General features: G+C 41.4%; 1 protein-coding gene across 2 annotated transcripts in view; it reads left to right on the top strand.

Moving 5' to 3' along the window:
• neurl1.S (neuralized E3 ubiquitin protein ligase 1 S homeolog) overlaps positions 1–25,580 on the top strand; it is a 142,438-nt gene that overhangs the window by 65,558 nt on the left and 51,300 nt on the right. The window contains exon 1 of one of the 2 annotated variants that reach the window (XM_018227429.2): positions 11,139–11,373. The exons of the other annotated variant lie outside the window; for it this stretch is intronic. Coding sequence (XP_018082918.1) covers positions 11,340–11,373 — 34 coding nt within the window. The 5' untranslated portion in view covers positions 11,139–11,339. Of the gene's footprint in view, positions 1–11,138; positions 11,374–25,580 lie in introns of those variants that run through there. 2 annotated transcript variants of the gene reach the window in all.

Here is a 25,580-nt window from a genome sequence, read left to right as displayed (position 1 = left end):
TATATACTAGAAAATTCAATACATATAAAATAATAGAAAGAGGTAGACAGGCTTATGGCACAAACACAAGCATCAGCCCACACGGGGATCATATTGCTGAATTTTTGTTTCTTGTTGAATTCAGTGTTTCTCTGCCCCGGGATCCTGTGATGAGTCACCGTACATTCATATGGCTCTTAACATTTGATTTCAGGAGTGGAGCTGGCAGGCATGTGTCATAAGGGGAAATCTTGAACAGCTATTTCTGATAAGCTACAAACCCCTACTTCTTATTTGATGCAGCAAGTTCATTACTTCCAAAAGCCATATCTGGCTAAAATAATATCCCATTAAAACAATGCTATCCCACTTTCTAAGTAGTGGGTTGAGACAGTTAGCCAAAATCACTCATGTGTGGCCCAAATGTTTCATCACAGATTGAAAAAAGCCAAAGGCCTGTTAAGTTTACTTATCCAAATTATATCACACTCACTTTGTCCTTACAGTGAAGAACCACCTTTGCTGCTTTAAATGGAAATTCTGTTCCTCATGTCTAAAGGGGTGGTCTCAGGTTCTTTGATCATTTCTACAGGAAACAAGATGCACCCCTATCTTTATATAATGTTCATACCCTTGCAGTACTCTACTAACAACACTGGTCCAATTAGAAAATGTACACCACCACTTCAGCCATGCACAAATATTATGTTCCAGAATAATTTTCCATAATTTAATCAGTAAACTTCTATGTGGTACTGTATTAAATGCTTTAGAAAAAGTCTAAGTAAATCACATCCCCTGCCATCCAGGAGTCTAGGTTTCTGCAATTAAATTTGACTGGTATTACACATAAAACCATGCTTGTACAAATAGTGCTGTGATTTGTTGTGTATTCAAGTGTTTTATCAGTTATTGCCTCTTCCAAAAGCTTTCCTACCACTAATGTCAAACTAACAGGCCTATAGTTTTCAGCCTGAGAACGGGAATCTTTTTGAGCAGTGGCACAACATTAACAATTCGCCCATCTCTTATCACAATGCTAGACCTCAAAGAATCCTTAAAGAAAGAAATTTAAATAAAGAGGTTTAGCAATCACAGAGCTAAGCATTTTTAGTATCGTGGGATGATTACCATCCACTCCGTGTTCACTTTAAAGGGCTGATCAATCTCAAGGCTAATGTGTATAAACTAAATAAATTCCTCCCATATCGTATTATAGGCTTTATTTCTCCTTTAACAGGGAATATTTATAGCTACACTGAACTAGGTTTGTTGTATTGGTTTATAATGTGCATACATTTTTTTCAAAACTAGTTTGTCTTAACCGGTGTAAAGTAGCCGTAAGTAGCCATGGGTTTGCTATGGGTTACTAGACCTTATCCAACTTTGCAGGTGTTTCTGTAACACTGGCATGTTATTTATCTGAAAAATCAGTTTATCGCATTATGTGAGAGAAATCATATTTACCCTGTGCATCACACAAAGTCTTCTTTTCCCATGTTGAGTTACATGATTATGTTTGTGTGCGAGGCACTACTGTAAAATGTACTGTATTAATTGTGCAGGTGACATATAGAAGCCTAAAGCTCTGATATTATCTCACAAGGGAACGTCTGTACTATGTTGCATCTCGTTTGCCTTTGATTTGTATAAAGACACCGAAACCATTTACAGTGCTTGTACTGAGTTGCTTTTCAGATTACTGGAATGATAGGGGCCCACCCAGAGGCTAAGGCAAATCTTGAACACCTGTGTATACTATGGACTCTCCCCTCCCTCCAGTTAAAACTCATTTCAGGGAATCTGGCAGACTTACTGTTCACATTAAACTACTGTTACAGATGTAGGATGGTTATGATACTGTACATTTACAAAAATATAGCGAGGAACTATTCTTTTTCCTGTATGTGTGCATCTGCTGGACTTTAGTTTGGCTACTCCCAGTGTTACTAAATGATGTGGCTATTGTCGTGAAAAATTAGATGAAAATTTGGATACTGAATAGGGCAATATATAGCTGTGCGGTGTAATAGCACGGTGTAGTAGCGTGCACTGCGCGCATTTCCCATTGTGTGAGTTTTCTCTAATTCCTTTTTATACTGAGCAACCCATGCTGTAGAACAAGGTTGTCCACCTGGATGCCCTCCAAAAGATTTGTATACCCCCAGTCAATGTCGGACTGGGGTGCCAGCGGCCCACCAGAAAGCCTTAGACCTTGGGCCCACCAGAAAACCAAAGAACGTGAGCCCACCAGAAAACCTTAGACAGTGGACCTTTCCAAACTATTATTTCTAATCTACTCACTCAACCTCTTTATTCTCCTAGTCTTTTACATATACTTACAATATTCTCCCATTATTAAGCATTTTCCCCATAAAGAAATGGGGAATGACCATGAAATAGGCCAAATGTTTAGACGCAAAAGGGCCCACTAACACCTGGGCCCACCAGGAGTTTTCCTGGTATCCCGGTGGGCCAGTCCGACACTGCCCCCAGTAATATACCCTTAGCATGCCCAAGATCACTTTTTATGACATAATTATAAAGAAACCCAACGGCAAGGAAGTTTAAAGATAGCACCAGTGGTGTCTCTAGCACCCTGCCAAGAAATCCTTAGAGGGGCCTGGTGGGCACAGCAGCCTCCCCCTGCTACCCACCCTTCACACTTGTGTCCCTTCTCCCCACTACCTTTGCCAAATGCCACTCATTCACTTGTAGATAGCAGAGCAGCTGGGGAGGGGGTATTTCTAGAACTATAGAGAAAGCTGACCCAGCTGTCCAGGTCCCCCTGTGTTCTGCCCCCCCCCACTACTGGGAGGAGCCATTTCTCTATAGTTACACTACTGGACTAGGGTTGCCACCTTTTCCCCCAGTAAAGACTGGGCAGGGGGCGGGGCCATGATGTATAGGCCGTGGCCGTGATGTGGAGGGGTGGGCCGTGACGTCGAGGTGCGGGGCTATGACGTGGCGATTGCCCGATCACTGTGTCAATCATGGGGGGTCCTGCCAGGTTTTCCTTATTTGGAAAACCAGGCAGGAAGTTTTGACCCGGGCAGCCCTTCAAAATACCAGGCTGTCTGGGTTAAACCCGGACGGGTGGCAACCCTAAACTGGGAAACAGGTATGGAATCTTTTTCCAAGATATAGTTTTCCCTTATTTGGATCACCATATCTTTAGTTTACCAAACAAAACATTGAAATATTAAATAAACCCAATAGGACTGTTTTGTCACCAATATGGATTTGTGCACTTAAGTTACCATCAAGTACAAGGTTCTGTGTGGTTTTTACAGAGAAAAAAGCAAATCATTTTTAGGATTGTAATTTTAAAACGGACTCCTTGCCTCTGATAGTAATGGCTAGCAGGTGGAGTACTGTAGCAGGTGTAGGGCCTGTTACTTGTGACTTCCTGTAGGCCCCAAGCAGGCCTGGACTGAGATTCAAAATAAGCCCTGGCATTTCAAGAAAACAGCCCCCCACAGGCCCAATAAATAGTCACTATAGCATCTTACAGCAGCCCCTCAAATCTCATAACTATATTTCCCCATAGCCCTGTTCTGTTGGGTTACAGTGGGGCTTAGAAATGATAGACACACATTAGAAATGATAGAGACACATTGACTCAGGATCAGTTGGGCTGAATCCTGATGCTCTAGGCCTGGGTCAACGTTGCCTTCCTTCTATTCAATGGTAGAATAATTAAGGCACATCGAGTTCCTGCACCATAGCCCTTAGAATACAAGAAGTCAAAAAACCGTTGGACCCAAGTGGCTGAAGGTCTGAGCCAAACTGGATTGTGACATAGTTTATGTAAAATTGTGTGGAGAGTTTCTCTTTTCTTCACCCGTTGATAAACCAGTCTCCAGCCACAGAATATGTATTTTACTGTCAACAAACCTGTAGTTGACCCTTTTATGAGTTTGTTGTCTTAACTTGTTGCTATGGAACTGCAGCTCTTCATCCAACAACTATTTTGATGTAGTCGGCATTTTCTTGCTCGTGTTGGATACACCTGATCTTCCGTTATGTCGGGGTCTCCTTTTTCCTGGCAACAACCTTGGGTGGTCCACCTTTAAGTTAATTTTTATTATGTTATGGAATGACTACTCTTAACAACTCTTCAAATGGTCTTTTTTTTTCTTTTTTATAGTTTTTTAATTATCTGCATTCTTCTGACTCTCTCCAAATAGGGGGGTCACTGACCCATCTAAAAAAAACAAATGCTCTGTAAGGCTACACATTTATTGATGCTTTTTATTACTCATCTTTCTGTTCAGTCTCTCTCCTATCCATATTCCAGTCTCTTATTCAAATCAGTGCATGGTTGCTAGGGTAATCTGTACCCTAACAACCAGATTGCTGAAATTGCAGGCAGGAGAGCTGCTGAATAACTCAAAAACCACAAATAATAAAAAATACCAGCCAATTGCAATTTGTCCCAGAATATCACTCTCTATATCATACTAAAAGTTAATTTAAAGGTGAACAACCCGTTCTCTTTGGTGCTGTAAAAGTGGTAACCAGCCCACACTCCATATTCTATAACACAGCATTTAACTTGGAAGAAATTCCTTTTGGCTTAACGGGAAATCATAAAAGCCCCAAGAGATCATAAACATCCCAATGTACACACTTAAACTAATAGCACCTGTCAGGGAAGTAACAAATAACTCTGGTCATTTCTGCACAGAGATTTATAAATTCTACTTTACTGACTTATAAAAGAACATGGAGGCCTGCTGCTGGGGGTTGAATTCCCCTGTACCTCCGCAGCTTCTCAAAAACTGCAGCTAACTCTTGCCATCATTGTAGCTGTCATTGGTTTTTACACAGCTATGGAACCTGTTATCCAGAATGCTCATGACGTGGGATTTTCCATATAAGGAATCTTTGTGTAATTTGGATCTCCATACCTTAAAGGGGTTGTTCACCTTTAAATGAACTTTTAGTAGGATGTAGAGAGTGATATTACGAGTCAATTTCAACTGGGTTTTCATTTTTTATTATTTGTAGTTTTTGAGTTATTTAGCTTTTTATTCAGCTGACCTCCAGTTTGCAGTTTCAGCCATCTGGTTGCTAAGGTCCAAATGACCCAATCATGCATTGATTTGAATTAGAGACTGGAATACAAATAGCAGAGGGCCTTAATAGAAAGATGAGTAATAAAAAGTAACAATAATTATAAATCTGTAGCCTTTAAGAGCATTTGTTATTTTGATAGGGTCAGTGACCCCCATCTGAAAGCTGAAAAGAGTCAGAAGAAGAAGGCAAATAATCCAAAAACGATACAAAATAAATAATGAAGACAAATTGAAAAGTTGCTTAGAATTCGCCATTCCATAACATACTAAAAGTTGATGTAAAGCTGTACCACCCCTTTAAGTGTAGTTAAAAAAAATCATGTATACATTAATTAAACCAAATAGCATTATTTTGCCTCCAATGTGAATTAATTATATCATAGTGTTTTATTATTACAGAGGAAAAAAAAATTGTTCTTACTTCATTAAAATCAGTGGCACAACTATAGAGGAAGCAGACCCTGCAGTTGCTGGGGGACCTGGGGATATTTAAAGGGGAACTGCAACAAAAACATAACTTGAAAAGTAAACATAATTTCAAGCAATTTTGCAATATAAATCAATTAAAAAATATGCCAGCTGTCCTCAGCCTGCATCCTCCAAACCCCACAATTCCCTGCACACGTGATTTCAATAAGGAATGGAACATCGTATATTAGGGGTTTCTGTGTTATGTGGGCCTCTTTATCAAATTTTGGTTTGGAGTTCCCCTTAAACATGTTTCATGTAGCTCCAAACCAATAAATATGCCTTTCTAATATTTGAGTACAGTGTAATTCCAATAAAAATTGCACAAAAATTGCACATTACTCTCCCTCCAACAAGACAGGGCCTCACTTAAGTAGGGATGAACCTTGCTGGAGAATTCTCTTGCATCTGGTCCTGGGCCCACTGGGACTGCCACCTCAGGGGCCCACACACACCCTCGGGCCCCAACTGCAACCTCCCTCCTGCATACCTCCCAACTGACCCGTTTTTTGTGGGACAGTCCCAATTTTGACAGCTCAACCCCGCAGTTCAGTATTGTTACTGAAATGAGAGAAAGAGAGAGAGAGCCCAGAATATGTTGGCAGGTGCACTTAGATACATTTGTAACAATTTAAGATAAACAAAGAAACAATTGTAACAATTTAAGCTAAGCAACAAAACAATTGTAACAATTTAAGATAAGCAAAGAAACAACTGTAACAATTTAAGATAAGCAAGTCTCTTGGGGAAACTGGGACTTGCAGTTTAAAGGGCAATTTGCCTTCATTAGCAAAACTGTAATAACACATAAAAACCACAGAAATGTGTTTACACTTTCATAACCTGCCAAATTGAGTAAATGAACATGGTAATTAGGGGGTGTGGTCACAAAAATGGTCTTGGGTAGATTACTGTGCTCTGTGTCCCTCTTTCTATTTCCAAAATGTTGAGAGGTATACTCCTGCTTTGGGGCCCCAGCTACACAGCCACAACCCCCCTCAGCCCCCGAGCACCTTATTTTATCTTGTTGTAGCTGTGATCGGGGCCAAGGAGGAGGAAAGGGTGCATCGCCAAGTGTGAGGAGCAGGTTTGGGTAGTCTAGGCCCACTGGGTTTTTTCCCAGTGTCCGACACTGAATAGGAGTAAATTGGGGGTTTTGTTATTTTCCTTTTAGTAGATCATCAGATGAGTGACAGCACTACTGACTGTAACTATGGCTTGCATGAAATAGAGTCACACCTGTCACATCTCTCAACTGTAATAAATTTGGTAGTGACCTCTCACGCTTGCCTGTCGCTCTGTGCTGTAGGTAAGGTCACACAAGCGATTGTTTCACTCCACAATGACACTGTATGCTTGCATTGTCACGCTGCTAATGAATGGTGTGGGAATGTTTGAGTGTGTATCATTCCCATGTATCCGGGCAGAATTATGTCCTGCAATTTAGCCTTCTTGTTCACATGGTAATGTTAAACACCCACATAGGTGGCAACACAAATTCTATCATTTAATGCAAATCATAAAACTAGAGTTATGTGCTAAAATTGAGTCTATGGCAGATGGCCTTCCTGTAATTTGGAGTTTTCTGGATAACAGGTTTCCAGTTAATGGATTCTATAGCCACACGGGAGGTTGCACTTAAACGGACACAGATGTTGAACTTATTGATGCCATTTACTAAAGGGGTGGTTCACTTTTATGTTACCTTTTATTATGTTATAGAATGGCAGAATTACTTTTGGAATTGGTCTTCATTTTTTATTTCTTAGAGCAGAGACAGACGCAAAGATTCAGGGAGATTTAATCACCCGGTGACAAATAGCCTCTTCTTCAGGACTAATCTTCCCGAACTGCCTTCCTACCGGCTAGAATCTAAATCACTGGCAGGATGGAACCCACGGCCCTTTAAGGAGTAAAGGTGAATGGAGGGCAGCAGGACCGGTGGGGGTAAGGTGTGCAGAAGAGGGAAAGAAATTAAAAAACCTCTTCTGGCACAGTGGGCCCTCTCAAATCATTGGGCCCTGGGCAGATGCCCAGTGAGCCTTATGGTTAAAGCAGCTCTGCCTATAATAGTTAGGTATCTTGGCTAAACCGATTGCTTTATTCATACTAGCATTCTTGGATATATGATATATAGAAGATTTGCTACACTTTCTCACATACATATTACGGTTCCAGAGTGGCAGTCATTCAGTTAACTGATCTCATATTTGCAAGGGGTCTGTACCCATTATAATGAAGAATAGCACTGAATGCAATAAGCATTGGTCTTGTGCATTCTAACTGAGCTGAGCATTGTTCTCCATCGATATCCACAGGGAAGCCCCTGTGACCATTGCAGCTTTAGGAGAGGGTATTTAAAATAGGCCCACAGCGCCAGAAGGACTCTGAGTGGAAGAATGCCTGAAAAATACAAAGACCATATGCAGTGTAAGTAGCATTCCATAGGCTGTTGTTAAACTGCCAGAATTCCACCAACAATCAAAGGCTGTTGTAGTTTATCAGCAGATGGAGGCTGGCTGCTTCCCTGAAGCAGTTTTAATGTTCACATGATGGCATCAGGATTCATGCATTGCTGGGGCCCCGCTTCTCTGTGCTCGGCCTAGTATCTACACAGTATATGAACCAATAAGTGGCCAGTGAACAGCATGCTAGGGGAACTTAACTGAACTCTGGCACATATTTCTCTGTTAGTGTTAAAACATTCCCTTGCGCTCCGTCATGGAGCATGTATGACACCTGGTATGTTTTTTCCATACAAACATGAACACAAAACAATTGGAGTGTCAGAGAAGCAAACTGCCCTTCTAATCTGCCTGTTTACATATAAACATTTCGTGTGTTCCATCCATCTTTGTTTTGGAGAAATAAAATGATGTTTGTGCTTAGAAGAACATCACCCTGGTCACAAAGTTGCCCGTTGTGCCTAATTTCCAGGGACAGGCTTTTTTGAAGTATTTGTGACTGGACAATTCTCTCCTGGCAGCACCTCAACTGAGCAAAATATTACTCCTGTCCAGAAAGCAGAAAATGGGGCTTTTGTACTAGAGGTGCAATTGGCCATCTTTTGCCCATCCTGTTGCCTCATGTATGCCAGACAAGGGAACCCTGGAATTAGCAGCAGGTGCAGGTTGATGGTGATTCCCCTTGCATCAGTGCATGCAGTTGCATGTCATTTTTCAGAGCTGGAGTGTCTGTGGGCACAAGTATATTTATGAATAAATGTTAAAACTGGCTCCGTTTTGCATATGTTTGTAGGCATTTTGTCCATATTGCCTCTGGTGGTATGGAAGGAGATGAATGGTATATCTAGTCCTTATAAATCATCTGTCACAGGTTGGGTAGTAGGTTCAAGTGGGAAATTGTTAGGCTGTGGGGACACGTTTGGATTTACTTTATTAAGCCTGAAAAGATGTCTAGCTTATGGTCCATCCAGGGACATATTTAGGCAACTTTAGAGGGGCAGCCCTATATCTCTCCCTAACCTGCCACTGGACACTTTAGCTGAGGGATGTACCCCTTCTTTTCCATGATCAGTTCATGTGCACGATGCTGTGGATTGTCAATGTTAGGGGGTTGGTACTAAGTGGGCAAGAGGGAGGGGATGGCAAATGGTAATGATTAAATGTGTAACACATACCTCCCAACTGTCCCATTTTTAGAGGGACAGTTCCTCTTTTGACAGTTCAACCCGCAGTCCCTCTTTTGTACTGGAAAGTCCTGTTTGTCTCTGCACTGGACAGCTAGAAAAAGAAACACTGTTTCTAACTTAAACGGCTTTTGGCAGAGAGCCCAGAACAGCCACCAGGTGCACTTGGAAACTTTTGTAACAATTTCAGATAAGCAAATAAGTAATTGTAACAATATAAGATAACAGGTCTCTTGGGGAAACTGTGACTCACAGCTTAAAGGGCAATTCACCCTCATTAGCAAAACTGGAAAAAAAACACAGAAATGTGTTCAAACTTTCATAACCTGCCATATTTTGTAAAATGAACATGGTAATTAGGGGGTGTGGCCACAAAAAATGGACGTGGTCAAAAGAATTGACCGCGCTACGTGCAGCAACTTTTTTTGTCCCTCTTTTTATTTCCTTAATGTTGGGAGGTATGGTAACTCAGGGCTGATATGGGATGGGTAGACTATATGAAGAAGGACTCATGAGTTTTCTTGTCCTCTCTTTCCATCACTGTAATAATAGGCTACTGCCATATGCCACAACCTTGAAATTTCCTTGGTCGCAGGCAGGATGGGATACAAATCAATTTGTATTTCCGAATTTGCCCGAACTTTCCTCGTGAGGCGACTTCGGGCGAATTCGGAAATACAAAGCGAATTGTATGCCATCCTGCCTGCGATTTGTACTCTTGCCGGCTGGAAGGCATTTCAGGGAGATTACTCGCCCGAAGTAGAGAAGATTTGTTGCTGGATGACTAATCTCCCCGTCTGCCACCACCCTAAGGGGTCTACTTATCAATATGTGAAATTTTACCACAGAAAAATTTACCCAATTTTCTATTCATTCCATTATTAGTAGGCGAAAGTTAGAATTCGCCATTTGATAAAAACACTTCCCAAGAAATCCCATTGGAATGAATAGAAAGTGGGTGAATGTTTTCTGTGGTAAAATCTCTCCTATGGATAAATATTCCCCTTTAGGGCAGAGACACTTGCTCAGATTCGGGGAGATTAGTCGCCCGGTGACAAATCTCCTCTTGTTCGGGGCGGCTAGGGTTGCCACCTTTTCCTATATTTTTTACCGGCTGGCGCGGGAACAAAAAGGGGTGGAGTGTGACATCAAAAAGGGTGGGCCATGACGTAAAAGGGGGCAGGGCCATGACAAAGAGAGCTGAAGATGGAGGGTTAAGCTAAGTTTACAGGGGATTGGGGCAGGCCGAGGGGTCTTTTTAAGGGTATTACAAATTTACAGGCAGCTACATTGTAAATTTGTAATACCGCTCCGGCAGGTGTTTTACTGGTCAGGCCGGTAAAATTCCAGCCAGGTGGCAACCCTAGGGGCGGCTAATCCCCCCGAACTGCCTCCCGCCGGCTAGAATGTAAATCATTTTCCAAAGTCGCCTCACGAGGAAACTTCTAGCTGGCGGGAGGCAGTTCGGGGAGATTAGTCGCTACACGAGGAGATTCGGGGAGATTTTGTCGCCTGGTGACTAATCGCCTAGTCTTTTGAGCGACTATCTCCCCGAACTGGCTCAGCGTTTTTCCCCATAGGCTACAATGAAAAGTCGCCTGCGCTAATGCACACGCGGCGATGCGTTTTCAATAGTTGCCCAATGTAGCCCTAAGAAGAGGCGATTTATCCCCGGGCAACTAAATCTCCCTGAATCTGAGCTTGTGCCCTTACCCTTAGTGCAAGTGAATGGTAAATCTTGCCCTTTCCATGTTCTGAATGGATGGGACCACGGGAGGGGGGAGTGAAGTGGTTAATTGTTTACTGTACATAGATGTGGTTTTGCGCCCAACACACACCAAATTATCTGGGGAGAATGACAGGGACAAGCACATCTAATGGATGATTTAAGGGCTGCCCTTCTCCTCAGCTATTTCAGGAAGGTAGAAGAAATCTCCTCCCTCTATGTAAATAAACATGACATTGCTCCATTGAGAGGGAGGGCCCAGGAGTGGGTGGTAGCTGGAGTTGCTACTGTGCCATCGTTTGTATGTGTATTATTAGGAATCACTTAGCTGCTCTGTGTGTGTCTGTAATTGTGTAGGAGTCTGTCCATGTGGATCCCTGCGCCAGAGTGATGTGAGGCAGCCAGGGAACGGGGATCCACCTTCTGTTCTACTACTATGGGAGGACAGATCACCAGGCACCCTCTGTATGGTAAGGAGCTAGCCAGCACTATTCTCTTACTAGTCTCATGTCTGCTTGTAAATAAATCATGGCTTCTGCAGGTAAGATGGATCCCTACTCCGCTATGTTACACTGCTTTTAACCCTTGTGCTGTTTCTTGTCATGTGCATGTTATGAATGGGAGGCACATTGTGCTGCTGCTGCTGCTGCTGCTGTTGAGTCTCATCATATTGTAGCTGCTGCTTTCACTGTCACTTTAACACCCTCACTGTCACTTTAACACCCCCATAGCCGTGGTTTAACTGTGAATGTAATGCTAAGATGACCTATATTCTAGTGTTGCTATTGCATTCTACAATGTAGCATTTCTGTTTTCTTTTTTTCTTTTTCTTGTTAGAAACCAATGAAAAGGCCTTTTTCCCACCGGAAAATCAATAATTCTCCCCCCCCCACCTCCCAGTGGTTGCTATTTTGGCTTTAAATAATTGATTGATCCGAGGCGCTTTTGAAGTTACAGAATTAAGGGGTTTCCTATCTATTTCTGCTGTCTTGTACATTTATACAGGTATGGGATCCGTTATCTAGAAGCCCGTTATCCAGAAAGCTCAGAATTTGCGGAATGGCCCTCTCCCAGAGACTCCTTTATAATGAAATAATCCAGATATGAAAAAATGATTTCCATTTTCTCTGTGGTAATAAAACAGTAGCTTGTATTGATCCAAACTAATATTTTATTAATCCTTTTTGGATGCAAAACCAGCTTTTTCGGTTTATTTAATGTTTACATGAGTTTCTAGTAGATTTAAGGTATGAGACCCAAATTACGGAAAGATCCGTTATTCGAAAACCCCCAGGTGCCGTGCATTCTGGATAACCGGTCCCATACCTGTATGTGCCCCCGGCAGAGGCGTGCTGCATCCAGCGGTGGGGTATCGGGGGAAACTACATTTAACCCTATGGGAGCACTTGCAGGGTAATGCAGGGAATTACGGCCTATCCTGGATGATCAGATCTTAATCTACATGCAAACTACAAGGCTGCATAAAAACAAGTGTAGTCTGCAGCAGGTTGCCCTATCCTTGGGTACTAAGTGTGTAGAATGCTTTTTCCTAGGAGATGGCCAGCCACCTGGGTAGTGACTATATTTCTTTCTAATTGTAGTGACCCATGACTTGCTGATATGCAGTATAATATAATAATATAAAGGTTATTGGACATAGTATAATTTTTTTGTAACTGGCAGCTTAGCCAGAAGCAAACAGCCAAGCTTGTGTACCTTTTATATTGAGTTGTCAGTGTTACTCCCCAATGTATATTGACAGTAAACAGAAAGACAGACACTGTTTCTAGAGGGGTGTACCAAGCTCAATGGTCATGTACTACTACTATATATTTGCCGTGTATAAATTCTACATTAATCCCTATTGGGTTAATACCATTCAAGTTGGTGGATAAGGCTATTATGCTTTTGTGTATATATACGGTACACAATATTGAGGACTTTCAGTATTTAATTGGACGCTGTCCCCAGCAAAACTTACAGTCGCATACCATAGGCAGAATTTGGACACTAGGGTTGGTTTCATTGACCATTAAGTAACATCAGCATTGGTCAATAGAAAATTACAGTGCAGGCACAAAAGGGTGAAAGATCATTTTGGGGGATAAGTAACATTATACAGCTGTGAATCCAAAGTGACTTTATTATTGGTTGAGCATTCATTTCCTACCCCCCTATTATTTAGGGACACCGTCCTTCCTACATCCCCCCAGTCCTTGTCTTCTATGTCTTCTCTGTATCTGGTCCTGTCAATAATTATGGGAGTTGTACTTCAACAGCTTTGGAAGTCTAGACAGAAATCCTTGAGAATGCTGTAGATATAATCTATCCCAAGTCATATATATATATTTAAAGGTGGCCATAGACGCTTGGCGACATTGCCAAACAAGCTGATCTTTCCCAGATATGCCACTAACGGGCATGGCAATATCGGGGGTAATCTGAACGTTCGGCCATAGATCAGATTACGATGAGAGCGCAATGGGCTCAGGCGGGATCGGTCGGGACAAAATCAAACCTTTCCGATCGATGAAACGACCGATCTCCGCTGAAAAATGTCGGGACTCTCCACACACGATTCGTATGATAGGATCTTTGCGTCTATGGCCACCTTAAGTGTGGATAAACATGAGTTAAACCGCTATATGTTGCTATTTTACCTGCTCAGAACCATTGCCCACCCAATGAGCTAATAACCCGGCTCCCATGAGGGGTGAATGTCGTCAACTAAGTAGTCAAGGGCCCCTGGATTTTTGATGCCAGCCCTAATCACACCCTTGGAGAGGGGTGACTGACTAAATATGAAGAGGTTCCACTGTGGAGGGGTGAATTATTGCATCTCAGGCTATACGTACCAGCTCAAGTTATTAAAAAGTAAATATATAAAGTCAAACGGGATGAGGCTTACCGGTGGAAATATGGTATCTGGGTGCACATGCTCTAGAGAAAAGCTTAAGCAGCTAATCCATAAAAATGATAACCTATGATTAAGTGCATAAAATGCGTAAGGCTTTAAGTACCTTTTGTTCTACAAGTGTCATTAAAACCAAAAGAATACATTTGGGCATTGAAAATTACCCAGCTACCTCTTGGCCAACCTGTCTTTACATTTCTACAGACAGCAAGGCCATCCCCTATGCTGAGAAATAACTTTCTACATTTTCGTTTTCGATTTAGGCAAATGTCAAGTTGAAAACCTGAAATGACAATATTCTATTTACATGTGTTAGTTTTGATAGTGTCTATTTTCCATTGAATATGTGGCTCAAGTAAGATGCCCCCCTTTGCCTTGTGATCACATGCATTATGCATAATGGATGCTCACGACTGACTGAGATAGAGGGGGGGTTATTCTCATTTTCTTCCCGATCCCAACATAATACTGCCGGGATACTTGACTTCTGGTGTAATTGATGCTAGCTTGAGCTAGGGGCTTTGGACTGTAGGATCTAAGGGGGTGGGTTCAATTTAATCAATTTCAGTAAAGCTCTCAGTGCCATATCCATCAGCGTAACTAGATATTACTGGGCCCCACGGCAAATTATTTTTCAGCCCCCCAAAATGTCTAGAAGTTGACCTGTTTTACCAATATTTCTTGAAATGGTAAATTAATTAGGGCCTCGTGGGGCTCCTATACCTCCTGGGCCCCCCTGTAGTTGCAGGGTCTGCTTCCTCTATAGTTACGCCCCTGGCCATATCATTAAAGCTTAATTTTAAAAAATAGCCCGGCATATCAACTGCATGATGTCACATAAACATGACAAACTAGTGAAGGCTAAAAGGGACAGAAGACTGCAGAACACTGCCGCAGTCAGTTCCGGTCACTACCAGTGATAGCCCAGCCGCCTGCATCCTCTCTACCTTATATTCTAGATGCAAAACCTCTGCTTTCGTGTTCAGCCATAAATCCATAGTCGCAATGACTCTTGCATAATCTCCTAAACTACGCCGGATAATCTCTGGATATTCACTTAATGTAATCTTTGTGTAGGAGCACCATGAAAATCATTGTAAAATACCCCTATACAAATATTACAGGAGGACTAATGAAGGGATTGGTACCTAATGTGCTGCATTGTGCTCAGACTACATGTCCCAGCATCCCCTTACAGTCGAATATATTTATTAAGCCTTGAATGAGGTTCATGGAGTCTCTGTAGGAGAGACGTTGCCATCAAGGCTGCTCTATTGTCTAGTAGCCATCCCGTTTTTTTATTCTTGTCCTTTCATACCCAGTAAGTTCTTCTGCCAGGGTCTGGCTTTGCCTCCTTTCTCCATCTGTGATTGATATTCGTTGCTGCAAACACCGTCCGGACAATAACTTTAAATCAATGTGAACAATTATCCCCTTTCTGGGGTGGAACATAAAAAAATCTCAAGCAGCCGAAACAGCTTACTCCCCAGCAGCCGCCGCCGAGACAGCAGCCCCTCTCCTTTCATCCACTCTCATAATTCACTGTGATTTCTATACAGTGCCATCAAATTGAGAAGCAGGGCCTTTGGCTGGAGTGCACCCATCACATGCACATCTCATGTGGGAAGAAGGCGCAAGGAGAGAGGACCCTGGGTGTGTGTGTGTACGTGGAGGGACTGATGATTAAAATGTGCAAATCTCCTCAGGGGCTTTGTGCTGGCTGAATTACAGAGACAGTATTAATGTAGATAGGGAGAAGGACAGCCAAGCCGCTCCTCATATTACTGGCTCTGGGTGATGGGGAGAAGGCAGGTTGTACAGAAGCAATGGAACCTTATTTCTATGGATTCTAGCAAAGCCACATTCTACATAAGAACCACATTTCTCCCGCATGACAGGGCACATTGTAGTAACCGTAAATGTTTATGTAGAAATGTCCCTTGATCCTTATAAATGCTGGAAGCCTGTTTCCCGTTGCTGCTTCTTTTCTGGCCACATTGGATGCCAGTAGCCCAAAGGAAAATGTCCCCACCTGCCCGCTGCCTGTTGAAAAGTAACACATACTGTATGGGGCAACATATTCACCAGGTCTAGTTACTCATTGCAACCTCAGATGTTTGCATTTCAAAGGTGACTAGTAAATGTCACCTGCTAATTGGTTGCTATTGGCTACTAGAACTTGTTTTATTACCGCAGGTAAAGGGTGAGAGGTCACTGGGCAGAGGGAAAGCAGCAGCTGTAAGATAGTAATGAGAACTGGTGACAATGGGGCAAGATATTAAATGCTCTATATCTTCGTTGTCCAACATGCGATCTCTTGACTATTAACTCCCAGCTCAAGCCAACTCTGCAAATACTGCCCTTGCCTTCTAGGCTATACTGTACCTGCAAAATAGGATATTGCAATAGGAGTACCACGCCTAACTATGATTGACAGGGGAGCTTTAGGAGAAGATAAGGAAGATTATGGGTAATGGAATAAGATAAAGAGATATTCTTTTTAAGCAAGGAAAACCCTCATTCTTGTCTGAGATGTCTGGCTGTAATTTTACAGTTTAGTGACGTGCATGATTTTCCAAATAACCATGGCTTGCTATGCTAAGATGTCAGCCATTGCAGTTCTACTGCTGCAGAGGACCCTCTTAATGCAGTGATGGGGCTCAATGGTTAGCCAGCTGTTCCATTTGTCCAAACTGCATGTTTGTGACAGGGTGATCAGTTCATTTGATCTCAAGTGACTAAATGCTTCTAAAAACCTTGACCACATTTACAGTTACAAAACCTAGGTTACATATAGCTTTAGCTACGTATGGGCATTACCTAAATTCATTGACCATTTTCTGTGCTTTAATCTGATGGATTCCAAATATATATCTGCCTGTGGCTAGTTTATACTTGGCATGGTTTAGATATAGTACAGACAATGCTTTAAGGAAGGCAAGTACTGCATGTTCTCCTGATAACACAGTTTATTCGCTTGCTTTTGTCTGCCCATTGTATAGCACCACTGATTGAATATGAAGAAAGCCATGTTCCTTTTTCATAAATGTGCAGGGGTGATAGCAGAATAATTTGCTTCCTTTGGGTTGTGAGAGCCTGAACAGCCGATTAACAACACTGATTATATCTAGTCCTTTCTATTCAGGTGGCATTTTACTAATTGCTGCATCTCGTTGCTCATTCTGCCACTGCAAGGACGTGCAACAATAGAGTCAGAGGACCCAGCAGCAGGTGTAAAGGAGCCCTTGTTGAGGGCCGAATGATGCACAGTGGAAAGAATATAATCTAGGACTATAATTTAGGAAAACTGTTATTGCCTATGCTAAAGACATTCTCCCAATCTTGCCATGCTAATGTACCTTGTATCACCTCATAACACTGTATTATTATCTAGATAGCTTGGCCTGTATACAAAGGCAAATTTGTCAGTTGGACCCGTGAATGGTGATCTGTAAGGAGGATATGCAGGGGCACCATTTGTACACTGTAGGTCTGGCTGAGGGATATGGGAGTTTTACCCTCAGCACCTTTGTTGATAACACAAATATAAAAGAGTAAAAAGACAGGAATGCCCGGGCTACAGCTTCCACCTTTTGTACAACTCCAGTTTAATAGGAGATGTATGTGTTTTGATTTTCACACAATGGACTGAAAACATTAGAGCAGCCCCTATCATGCGCTAATTATGTTGGTAATAAACCAAGGTCTGTCCATAGGGAAGTACAATCCCCCTCTTGAGCATTATTAAACCATTCCTTAAAAGACTAAAAAATGCACTTAAATGTTTCCCTGGAAATCCGTGCTCATCATACAGTATCTCTGGCTTCCCCCGACTACTTAAGGTGGCCACATACTACTTAATGGTCAGCCTTTTGCAGCTGAATTATAAATCCATTGTCTATTATAGCTCAAGCTATAGATACAGTTATTAGGCCTTTTAGGCTCAGCAACTGCATCTAACAGGGTAGTCCTGCATAACATTTAAGCCATTTCATTCTAACCTTCCCCGAAACTACGAGGAGAAAAATATTCCTGCTATGGAAAGGTAAGGATTTAGTTGTATGTTGCTGGTTAAGAACACCAAGCAATACTTATTTATTGTACATCCAAGTGAATACCATAGGGGTTGTCAGACTTTTAAAGTTCAAGCTCCCCTTGGAAGTCCAACCTTTGGCCATAACATTGTTACCTATATACAACAACATCTTTTTTTCTGTCATTCAGTCACAGCAAATTTACTTTTACTCCAAATCTCCCCCTGATTGACTTTCAAGCTTTAGGTGTATCTAGGGCAACACTTAGACTTTCTCTTTAAATCTCACATAACTGGCCTTCAGACAGTGACTTATCTCTCATGATTGCTTCCCATATAGTGCAATTCTAAAGCTGGCCATAGACATAAAGATAAATTCATACAAATCGAAGTTTCATACAGTTTTTGGACTGTGTGTGGATAGTCACGTTATTTTCCATACCATGGCAATCGGTCATTTAGTCGATTGAACAGGTTAGAAGATTTCGGCTAACGATACTATCCCTGCATGTATTGATATCTGACAATATTAATGGGTAATTGGATTTGCTATTGGATATAACTATTGTACAATTATTGTCTGTAAATTAATGCCTAAAACATTGTCTGATTTGTTATTTTTACTTTTATTTAATCTGAATGGTTAGTGGTAGGTCAGTAGATTGCAATGAACGATCGTTCGTCATACACATTAAAGGGATACTGTCATGGGGAAAAATTTTTTTTTTCAAAATGAATCAGTTAATAGTGCTGCTCCAGCAGAATTCTGCATTGAAATCCATTTCTCAAAAGAGCAAACAGATTTTTTTATATTCAATTTTGAAATCTGACATGGGGCTAGACATTTTGTCAATTTCCCAGCTGCCCCTGGTCATGTGACTTGTCCCTGCACTTTAGGAGAGAAATGCTTTTTGGCAGGTTGCTGTTTTTCCTTCTCAATGTAACTGAATGCATCTCAGTGGGACATGGGTTTTTACTATTGAGTGTTGTTCTTAGATCTACCAGGCAGCTGTTATCTTGTGTTAGGGAGCTGTTATCTGGTTACCTTCCCATTGTTCTTTTGTTTGGCTGCTGGGGTGAAAAAGGGAGGGGGGTGATATCACTCCATTTGCAGTGCAGCAGTAAAGAGTGATTGAAGTTTATCAGAGCACATGTCACATGACTGGGGGCAGCTGGGAAATTGACAAAATGTCTAGCCTCATGTCAGATTTCAAAATTGAATATAAAAAAATCTGTTTGCTCTTTTGAGAAATGGATTTCAGTGCAGAATTCTGCTGGAGCAGCACTATTAACTGATTCATTTTGAAATTTTTTATTTTTCCCATGACAGTATCCCTTTTATGAAATCTGCACTTCTATTACCAGCTTAAGCAGTCTTCCCTTGGTCTGTTCCTTTATTTCCCTTTATGTATTTTGAAGTTGGAAGACTTGGAAAGAAGCAGGGGAGGCTCTTACTAGAAATATAAAGGTTGCTAGAGACAACAAGGCAGTTTAAAATCCAAGCTGAGATCACTGTATATAACACATTAAGGGGGTTATTTAGCAAAATCCGAATTTTTCTGATTATTTAATTAACATTTTCTGGCTTTTTCCAGAAAAGCGCAAACTTTTCGGATTTTTGTCCAAAAATCCCAAAATAGTTGGATTTTTGGGCTAATTCCAGCTCAGGGTATAATAAAGTCGATAAATTCGACTTTTTATTTTTCCATTAAAAATTCAGATTTTATAGTACAATAACTCAACGTTTTTGCGTTTTTAGTATTCAGACTTTAAGAAATGAATTTAGTAAATTTTAAGATGCTGTCCCAAGGATATTTTAAGTTAATATCTGATAAACAAATTTGCTGTCCTGGAGGAATAGGTTGGCATTATTTATACAGTGGCATTAAAGGAACAGTTCAGTGTAAAAATAAAAAGCAGGAAGTTGTGTTTTGGCTATTATGTCAGACATCATGTCATTCTAGCCTTTATACATTACATTTTTGGCTAACTACTGTATATTGGAAACATTTTTTATTTTTATTATACACTGAACTGTTCCATTAAACACAGTATTCCAAAGATCAAAAGAGAAAAAAGAATCTAATATTTGTTTAATAAAATGATCTGATCTAATCCTTGATGTCACCATGTCATGTAGATATCAGTAAAGCTGGCCATAAACCAAAAGATTTGATTGTACAAATCTCCGTTTCGTCTGATTTTTGGGCAGTGTGTGGAGTGTCCCGACATTTTTTGTGCCATGGCAATCGGTCGTTTAGATGATTGGCCAGGTTAGAAAATTTCTGTCGGCTACCGATAATATCTCTGCGTGTATTGCAGATCTGACGATATCAGTCGGAGACTGTCACTGGCTTTTGTCGGACACAACTTTCGTACGGTTGCTGTCAGGGGCAGGACATTGTCTGATCTGTTCTTTTACTACTTTATTTGATCTAAATGGTTAGTGGCAGGTCGGGAGATGATGCCGAACAATCGTTCGTCCGATAGGAAGGTAAATCTGCACGTCTATGGCCACCATAATGGCAGTAATGACAAAGAGGTTTTTACTGTGGATTATCGCCATTTACAGAATGCAGCCTGCCTAGAATAATAGCCAGTAACGGCTGATGAATATTTTAGTATGTGTATTGTTGCCGGGATGCATTAGAATTGCACTGTTACAGCCGTCAGCAACCAATGCGCATGTAATATATTGCCACCCTGGGGTTCTTGTAACAGGAAGTCAAACCTTGGAATAGACATTGCATTCAGTTTCCCTCACAATAATTGGGCCTGTTGGCAATTGGTGAATATATGAACTGATACTTTGTCTTGGATGACGCTCACCTGTTATTATGTGAGCAGGCTTGTCTTAGTAATGATGCTGGGAAAGACTGCCATTACTGTAATCCCATTGTTTATACTGAGCCAATATATTCTGTGACTCCTTTCTGAGACACATGTCCTAGGGTCATTTTAATCAGGAGCCAAAACTGCCAGTGACTTGGAGCCCGGGGGGGGGGGAAGGCAGGGGCACCCAGAGGAAACTCATGCAAGCAACCTAAGATTATACAGATTTGACATTGGCAGTGCCATGTCAAAAATCTAAGCCAGACTCCAACCTTGCATCTAAAACACATTACATTTGACCCTCAGACCAAAAATTTGCATTATATTCCATACAGACTCATTGGAAAAGTACTCAAACCCTTTGCACAGCATTTTCGAGGTTGGTTCAGGCGAAGTTCAAGCAGAGTGGTCAGACAGGCCGAGGTCGGTTCAGGTGGCGTTCAAGCAGAGTAATAACAAGCAGAGGTCGTAAACAGTAGATCAAAAATCACAAGAAGTTCACACTGGGATTATAACCGAGCATGAAGGAAATCCTTGAGCGTCTATTTAAAGGGAGGTTTTAGCACCAAACTTAATGACGCTGGATGTATTGACGCTGGTCATGATAACGCTGGTCGTAATAATGCTGGACATAACGACATTGGCCGTAATGATGCTGGGCGTAAAGACGCTGGACATAATGACGTTGTGCATGCTGACGTCCGTGCTGGAATGCACATTGGCCCACAACCTGGTGCAGACATGTGCCTGAATGCCCATGTTACCGTTTGTGGCCCATGTCGGCCAGGATCATGCCTGTAAGTCTTACACATGCAGAGAGTGTCCAAGTTATCAGCCAGTATTGGCAATATCTATTACTGTATCATGTGGTACTCACCTTATGGTATCTGGGTTAATCCCAGGGAATGCATAAAGACGACCATACATGCACAGGTAAGATTTTGAGGGGGGGAACTTAGTGCAATTACCTTGGTGCATTGTGCATTATGGCCCAATGATATTCATGTACTATGGATATCAGTTGGTTGGAGCAGGTTTGAAAATTTCTTCCGCCGATGGACCATGTTGGCCAGTGCAAGGCACATTAGAAGATATGTGACGTCTCACTTCCTGATGTCTTCAATCAGTCATGCTTTTTGCACAAACAGTGGAATGGCAGTCATACCCTTGTATACTCTACTGTTGGCCAAGTTGTCACCCAGTGTACCAGAACAACCCAAGTATGGCTGCTGATTCAGACATTGCCTCATGATGGTAACACTGAGTTATTATATTAAATATTTATCAGATTGCTATCCAATCCTGCCTGAACATTTAGGGGGTTATTTATTAAAGTCCATTTTTTCAGGTTGGACTTTTAAAAAAAAAAAAAAAAAAAAAGATTTTTTCGAGATTTAATTCATCGCGTTAAAAGTCCAAATAAAAAAGTACTCCAACTCAGACCTGCTGAATTCATGTAGAAGTCAATGGCAAATGTCCTGATCTGCACTGGATTTCGTACAATAATCAGAATATTATGTGGTCTTTGGCCGTTAATCCCAGAGTTTTTGGCCATAAAATCCGAAAAATTCGTAGGATTTGGATCTTTTGCCATACAATAATACAGATATTTTGTGGTCTTCTTTGTGGATTTTTACACAATTTCATTCCACAATTTTGCTGCACAATAAATTCTCGTGAAAAATTATTGATAAACATGAGGGAAAAGTCAGTGTGGATTTGGTTGCAGTGGTTTCCAGAAAATAGTGAGAACATTTTGGATTTTGATAAAAACACCCTCAATCTCTACATCTTTATATATCCTTACTGAACCCACATCAGTTTCAACTCCAGTCTGCAGTGCAGTACATGTTTAGTTTTGTGACCGTAGGTGAATGACCAAAATTGGACCTGCTGTCGATAAATTGACTTTGGGGTTCATTTCCCGTGAAATATTTCAAATGAGATAAAAGAAGTTATTGAAGATAAAAGCAACATCGAGATGGCAGAACTCCCGGCAAACAGGGGTCAGTATAACAAAGGCAGCGCACAAGATTCAAGAGCAGATGTGATGCTTTCAGCTTTAATGAAAATACCTTCAAAGAATGAATTTATAGGAAGCCAATGATCCTGTGCTGGGATCGAAGATGAGACTGAAGAAGAGAGAGGGTTAGGAAGATTGGTGTTTTCCAGAAAGTTGTGATTTAAGGCGGCCATAGACGCATAGATAATATTGTACGAAACACATTTGCGTACGATATTCGGTGCGTGTATGGTTGGAAAAGAGCCGACCAATATTGAAAGAAGATTTGGATATCGGTCGGCTCGTTGATTGAGCTGGACGGAAAACTTTGATCAAGTGGCTTTGAAGGCATTGTTAGTGCTGAATAGAATTCTATTGTTTCTACCTGTATATCTGACGATTCAGCTCTACATGTCTGTATTGAAACAAACAATCTTTCTTGGAAAGATCTTTTACAAGAAAGATCGTAACTGTAACGTCTATCACCACCTTAATACATATTTAAGCAAGGCAGCTGTCAGTGAATCCTGATAACACCTAATGCCTGTAGGTTATCTGGCTTCCAGAGATATCAATGGCATTTCTATTAACATCCCCTATTCAACAGCTGCCAAGAGCAATGGATTCTGGGAAAACAGAGGAAGTGATAACTAAGGCAGCTGAGTTGAACCATATTTGTTGTGCTGAATCCTCCATCTCGAATGTGTTAGATGGAACCTTGACTGATGGGCTGTTTCTCTCTATTTACTCATAATTCAGATCACATATGGGTCCATGCAGTGTTGTAGGTCGCAGCTTTGCTTACCAAGTTGTGGGTCAATTGGGGTTATCCAATAGTCCAGTACAGGATCACATGTGAGCCCACTGCTGGCTGATGCAGTCTCCAGGCAAACTGGGTTTCTGGCCAGTCCCATGATATACAATTGATCACCAGTAAGATATAATTTTTGCATAGTGCACAGGATGATGGACTGCCAAATGGGTAAAAAAGAGCATATTAGCAGGTGATTTCTGTCCTTTGGACTGAATTTTAAAGAGGTAAAGGGTTAAAGTCCAAACCTGCAAGGAAGCAAACAACAAAAAATTGTAAAGAGTAAAGGTCAAATAGGAACTGGTCACAGTGATGCTCAAATTTGCACTGGGGCTGTAACCCCTAGCAACAAACGACAGAATAGCACAGTAAGTAGGCAGATCGAAGCTTATTGCTGTTGGTTCCTCTGGGTTGCTACATATGTGCAAATTTGCTTGGTTTTAATAAAATGTTTTCATTACCAATGTGACTGATTTTGCATAACTGAATTTTCACAGTAACTCTATGGAAATTTTTATGCAAATGAGGAACACTTTTTAAAACATGTAACACATTCTTTAAAGAGAGAGAATGTGAAATATAGACAAACCCCTAGGCTGGGCGTGTGGGTAAATAATATCTCTTTTCACTGAGCGAGTTAGAGTTTTTATTTTTTATTATTTTATTCTCACCTGCTTGTATACAGAGCTTTCAAGCAGCATCAGACCGGGGGTTTCCAGGCCCCATCAGAAGCGTGAACACACACACATACACCCGGGGATACCCTGCACCACCGGGTGGTGACAGACATTGATACATAAAAATTCTGCTGATCTGGTTAGGGGTGTCTGGGTGTAAATGTGCATATATGTGGCAGACTGGGCTGTGTACCTATTCAATGATTGGGAGGCATGCAATTGGTAGACCACACTGAAATCTCCCAAATTCCACTCTGTGCAGGGCCGGATTTACATACCGGGCACCCCTAGGCCCAATGCTGTTCGTCAAATACAAAAAATTTTTCTCCAAGGCATGCTAATTAGTAAAAAATATATATTTTATTCACATCAATTATTAAAAAACATCAAGAGTATACCCTCTAACGCCTAACACGTTTCATGCTTACCCAGCACTTAGTCATAGGCAGAATCCAATGCTGTTCGTCGCCCCGTTTTTCATTGGGACCTGAGCAATGGGGATTGGCGCATAGAAAATCATTGTATCTCCTGCTCATCCCCAGTATTTTTTAACCAATGTGGGTGTGGTTGGGCAGCATACGGCCCCTTAAAATACTGCCGTCCTAGGCCCAGACTTTGGTGGCCTTTCCACAAATCCGGGCCTGACTCCTTGTGTCTTTACACAGGGCAAAGCTCTGACTGTCAGTGCAGAAAGGAGCAGATGGGAGTACATTGACTTTTCTCTGCCTGCATAACACACCATTAGTCTAAGGGGCCGATTCACTAACTTCGAGTGAAGGATTCGAAGGTAAAAAACTTCGAATTTCGAAGTTTTTTTTGGGCTACTTCGACCATCGAATGGGCTACTTCGACCTTCGACTACGACTTTGAATCGAAGGATTCGAAGTAAAAATCGTTCGACCCCCTAGTTCGCCATCTAAAAGCTACCGAAGTCAATGTTAGCCTATGGGGAAGGTCCCCATAGGCTTGGCTAACTTTTTTTGATTGAAGGAAGGATTTTATCGTTCGATCTAAGGAATTATCCTTCGATCGTTCGATCGAACTATCTGCGCTAAATCCTTCGACTTCGATATTCGAAGTCGCAGGATTTTAATTCCTAGTCGAATATCAAGGGTTAATTAACCCTCGATATTCGACCCTTAGTGAATCGGCCCCTAAATGTTACAGTAATGTTTATTGGCTTTTATATCCGTGACCAGTTAGACAAAATTTCTACTTTTGAAGAGAATAAAGGGCAACACAGTCATATAAATAACACATTAAAATACTTCCCTATCTAAGTACAAAACTGTATATTTTATTATAGTATTTTATTTGTTAGGGACTTTGGCCCCCAGGTTTCTGCAATGCTCAGGTTACTGTATGTTGGGCCACACATTTTCAGGGAATGGACCCCCCACCCCCAATC

Source organism: Xenopus laevis, chromosome 7S (assembly GCF_017654675.1).
Source record: "Xenopus laevis strain J_2021 chromosome 7S, Xenopus_laevis_v10.1, whole genome shotgun sequence".
NCBI classification, from domain to species: domain Eukaryota; kingdom Metazoa; phylum Chordata; class Amphibia; order Anura; family Pipidae; genus Xenopus; species Xenopus laevis.
The sequence above is the reverse complement of the archived record's forward strand: the minus strand, read 5'-3'. Positions and strand labels throughout refer to the sequence as shown.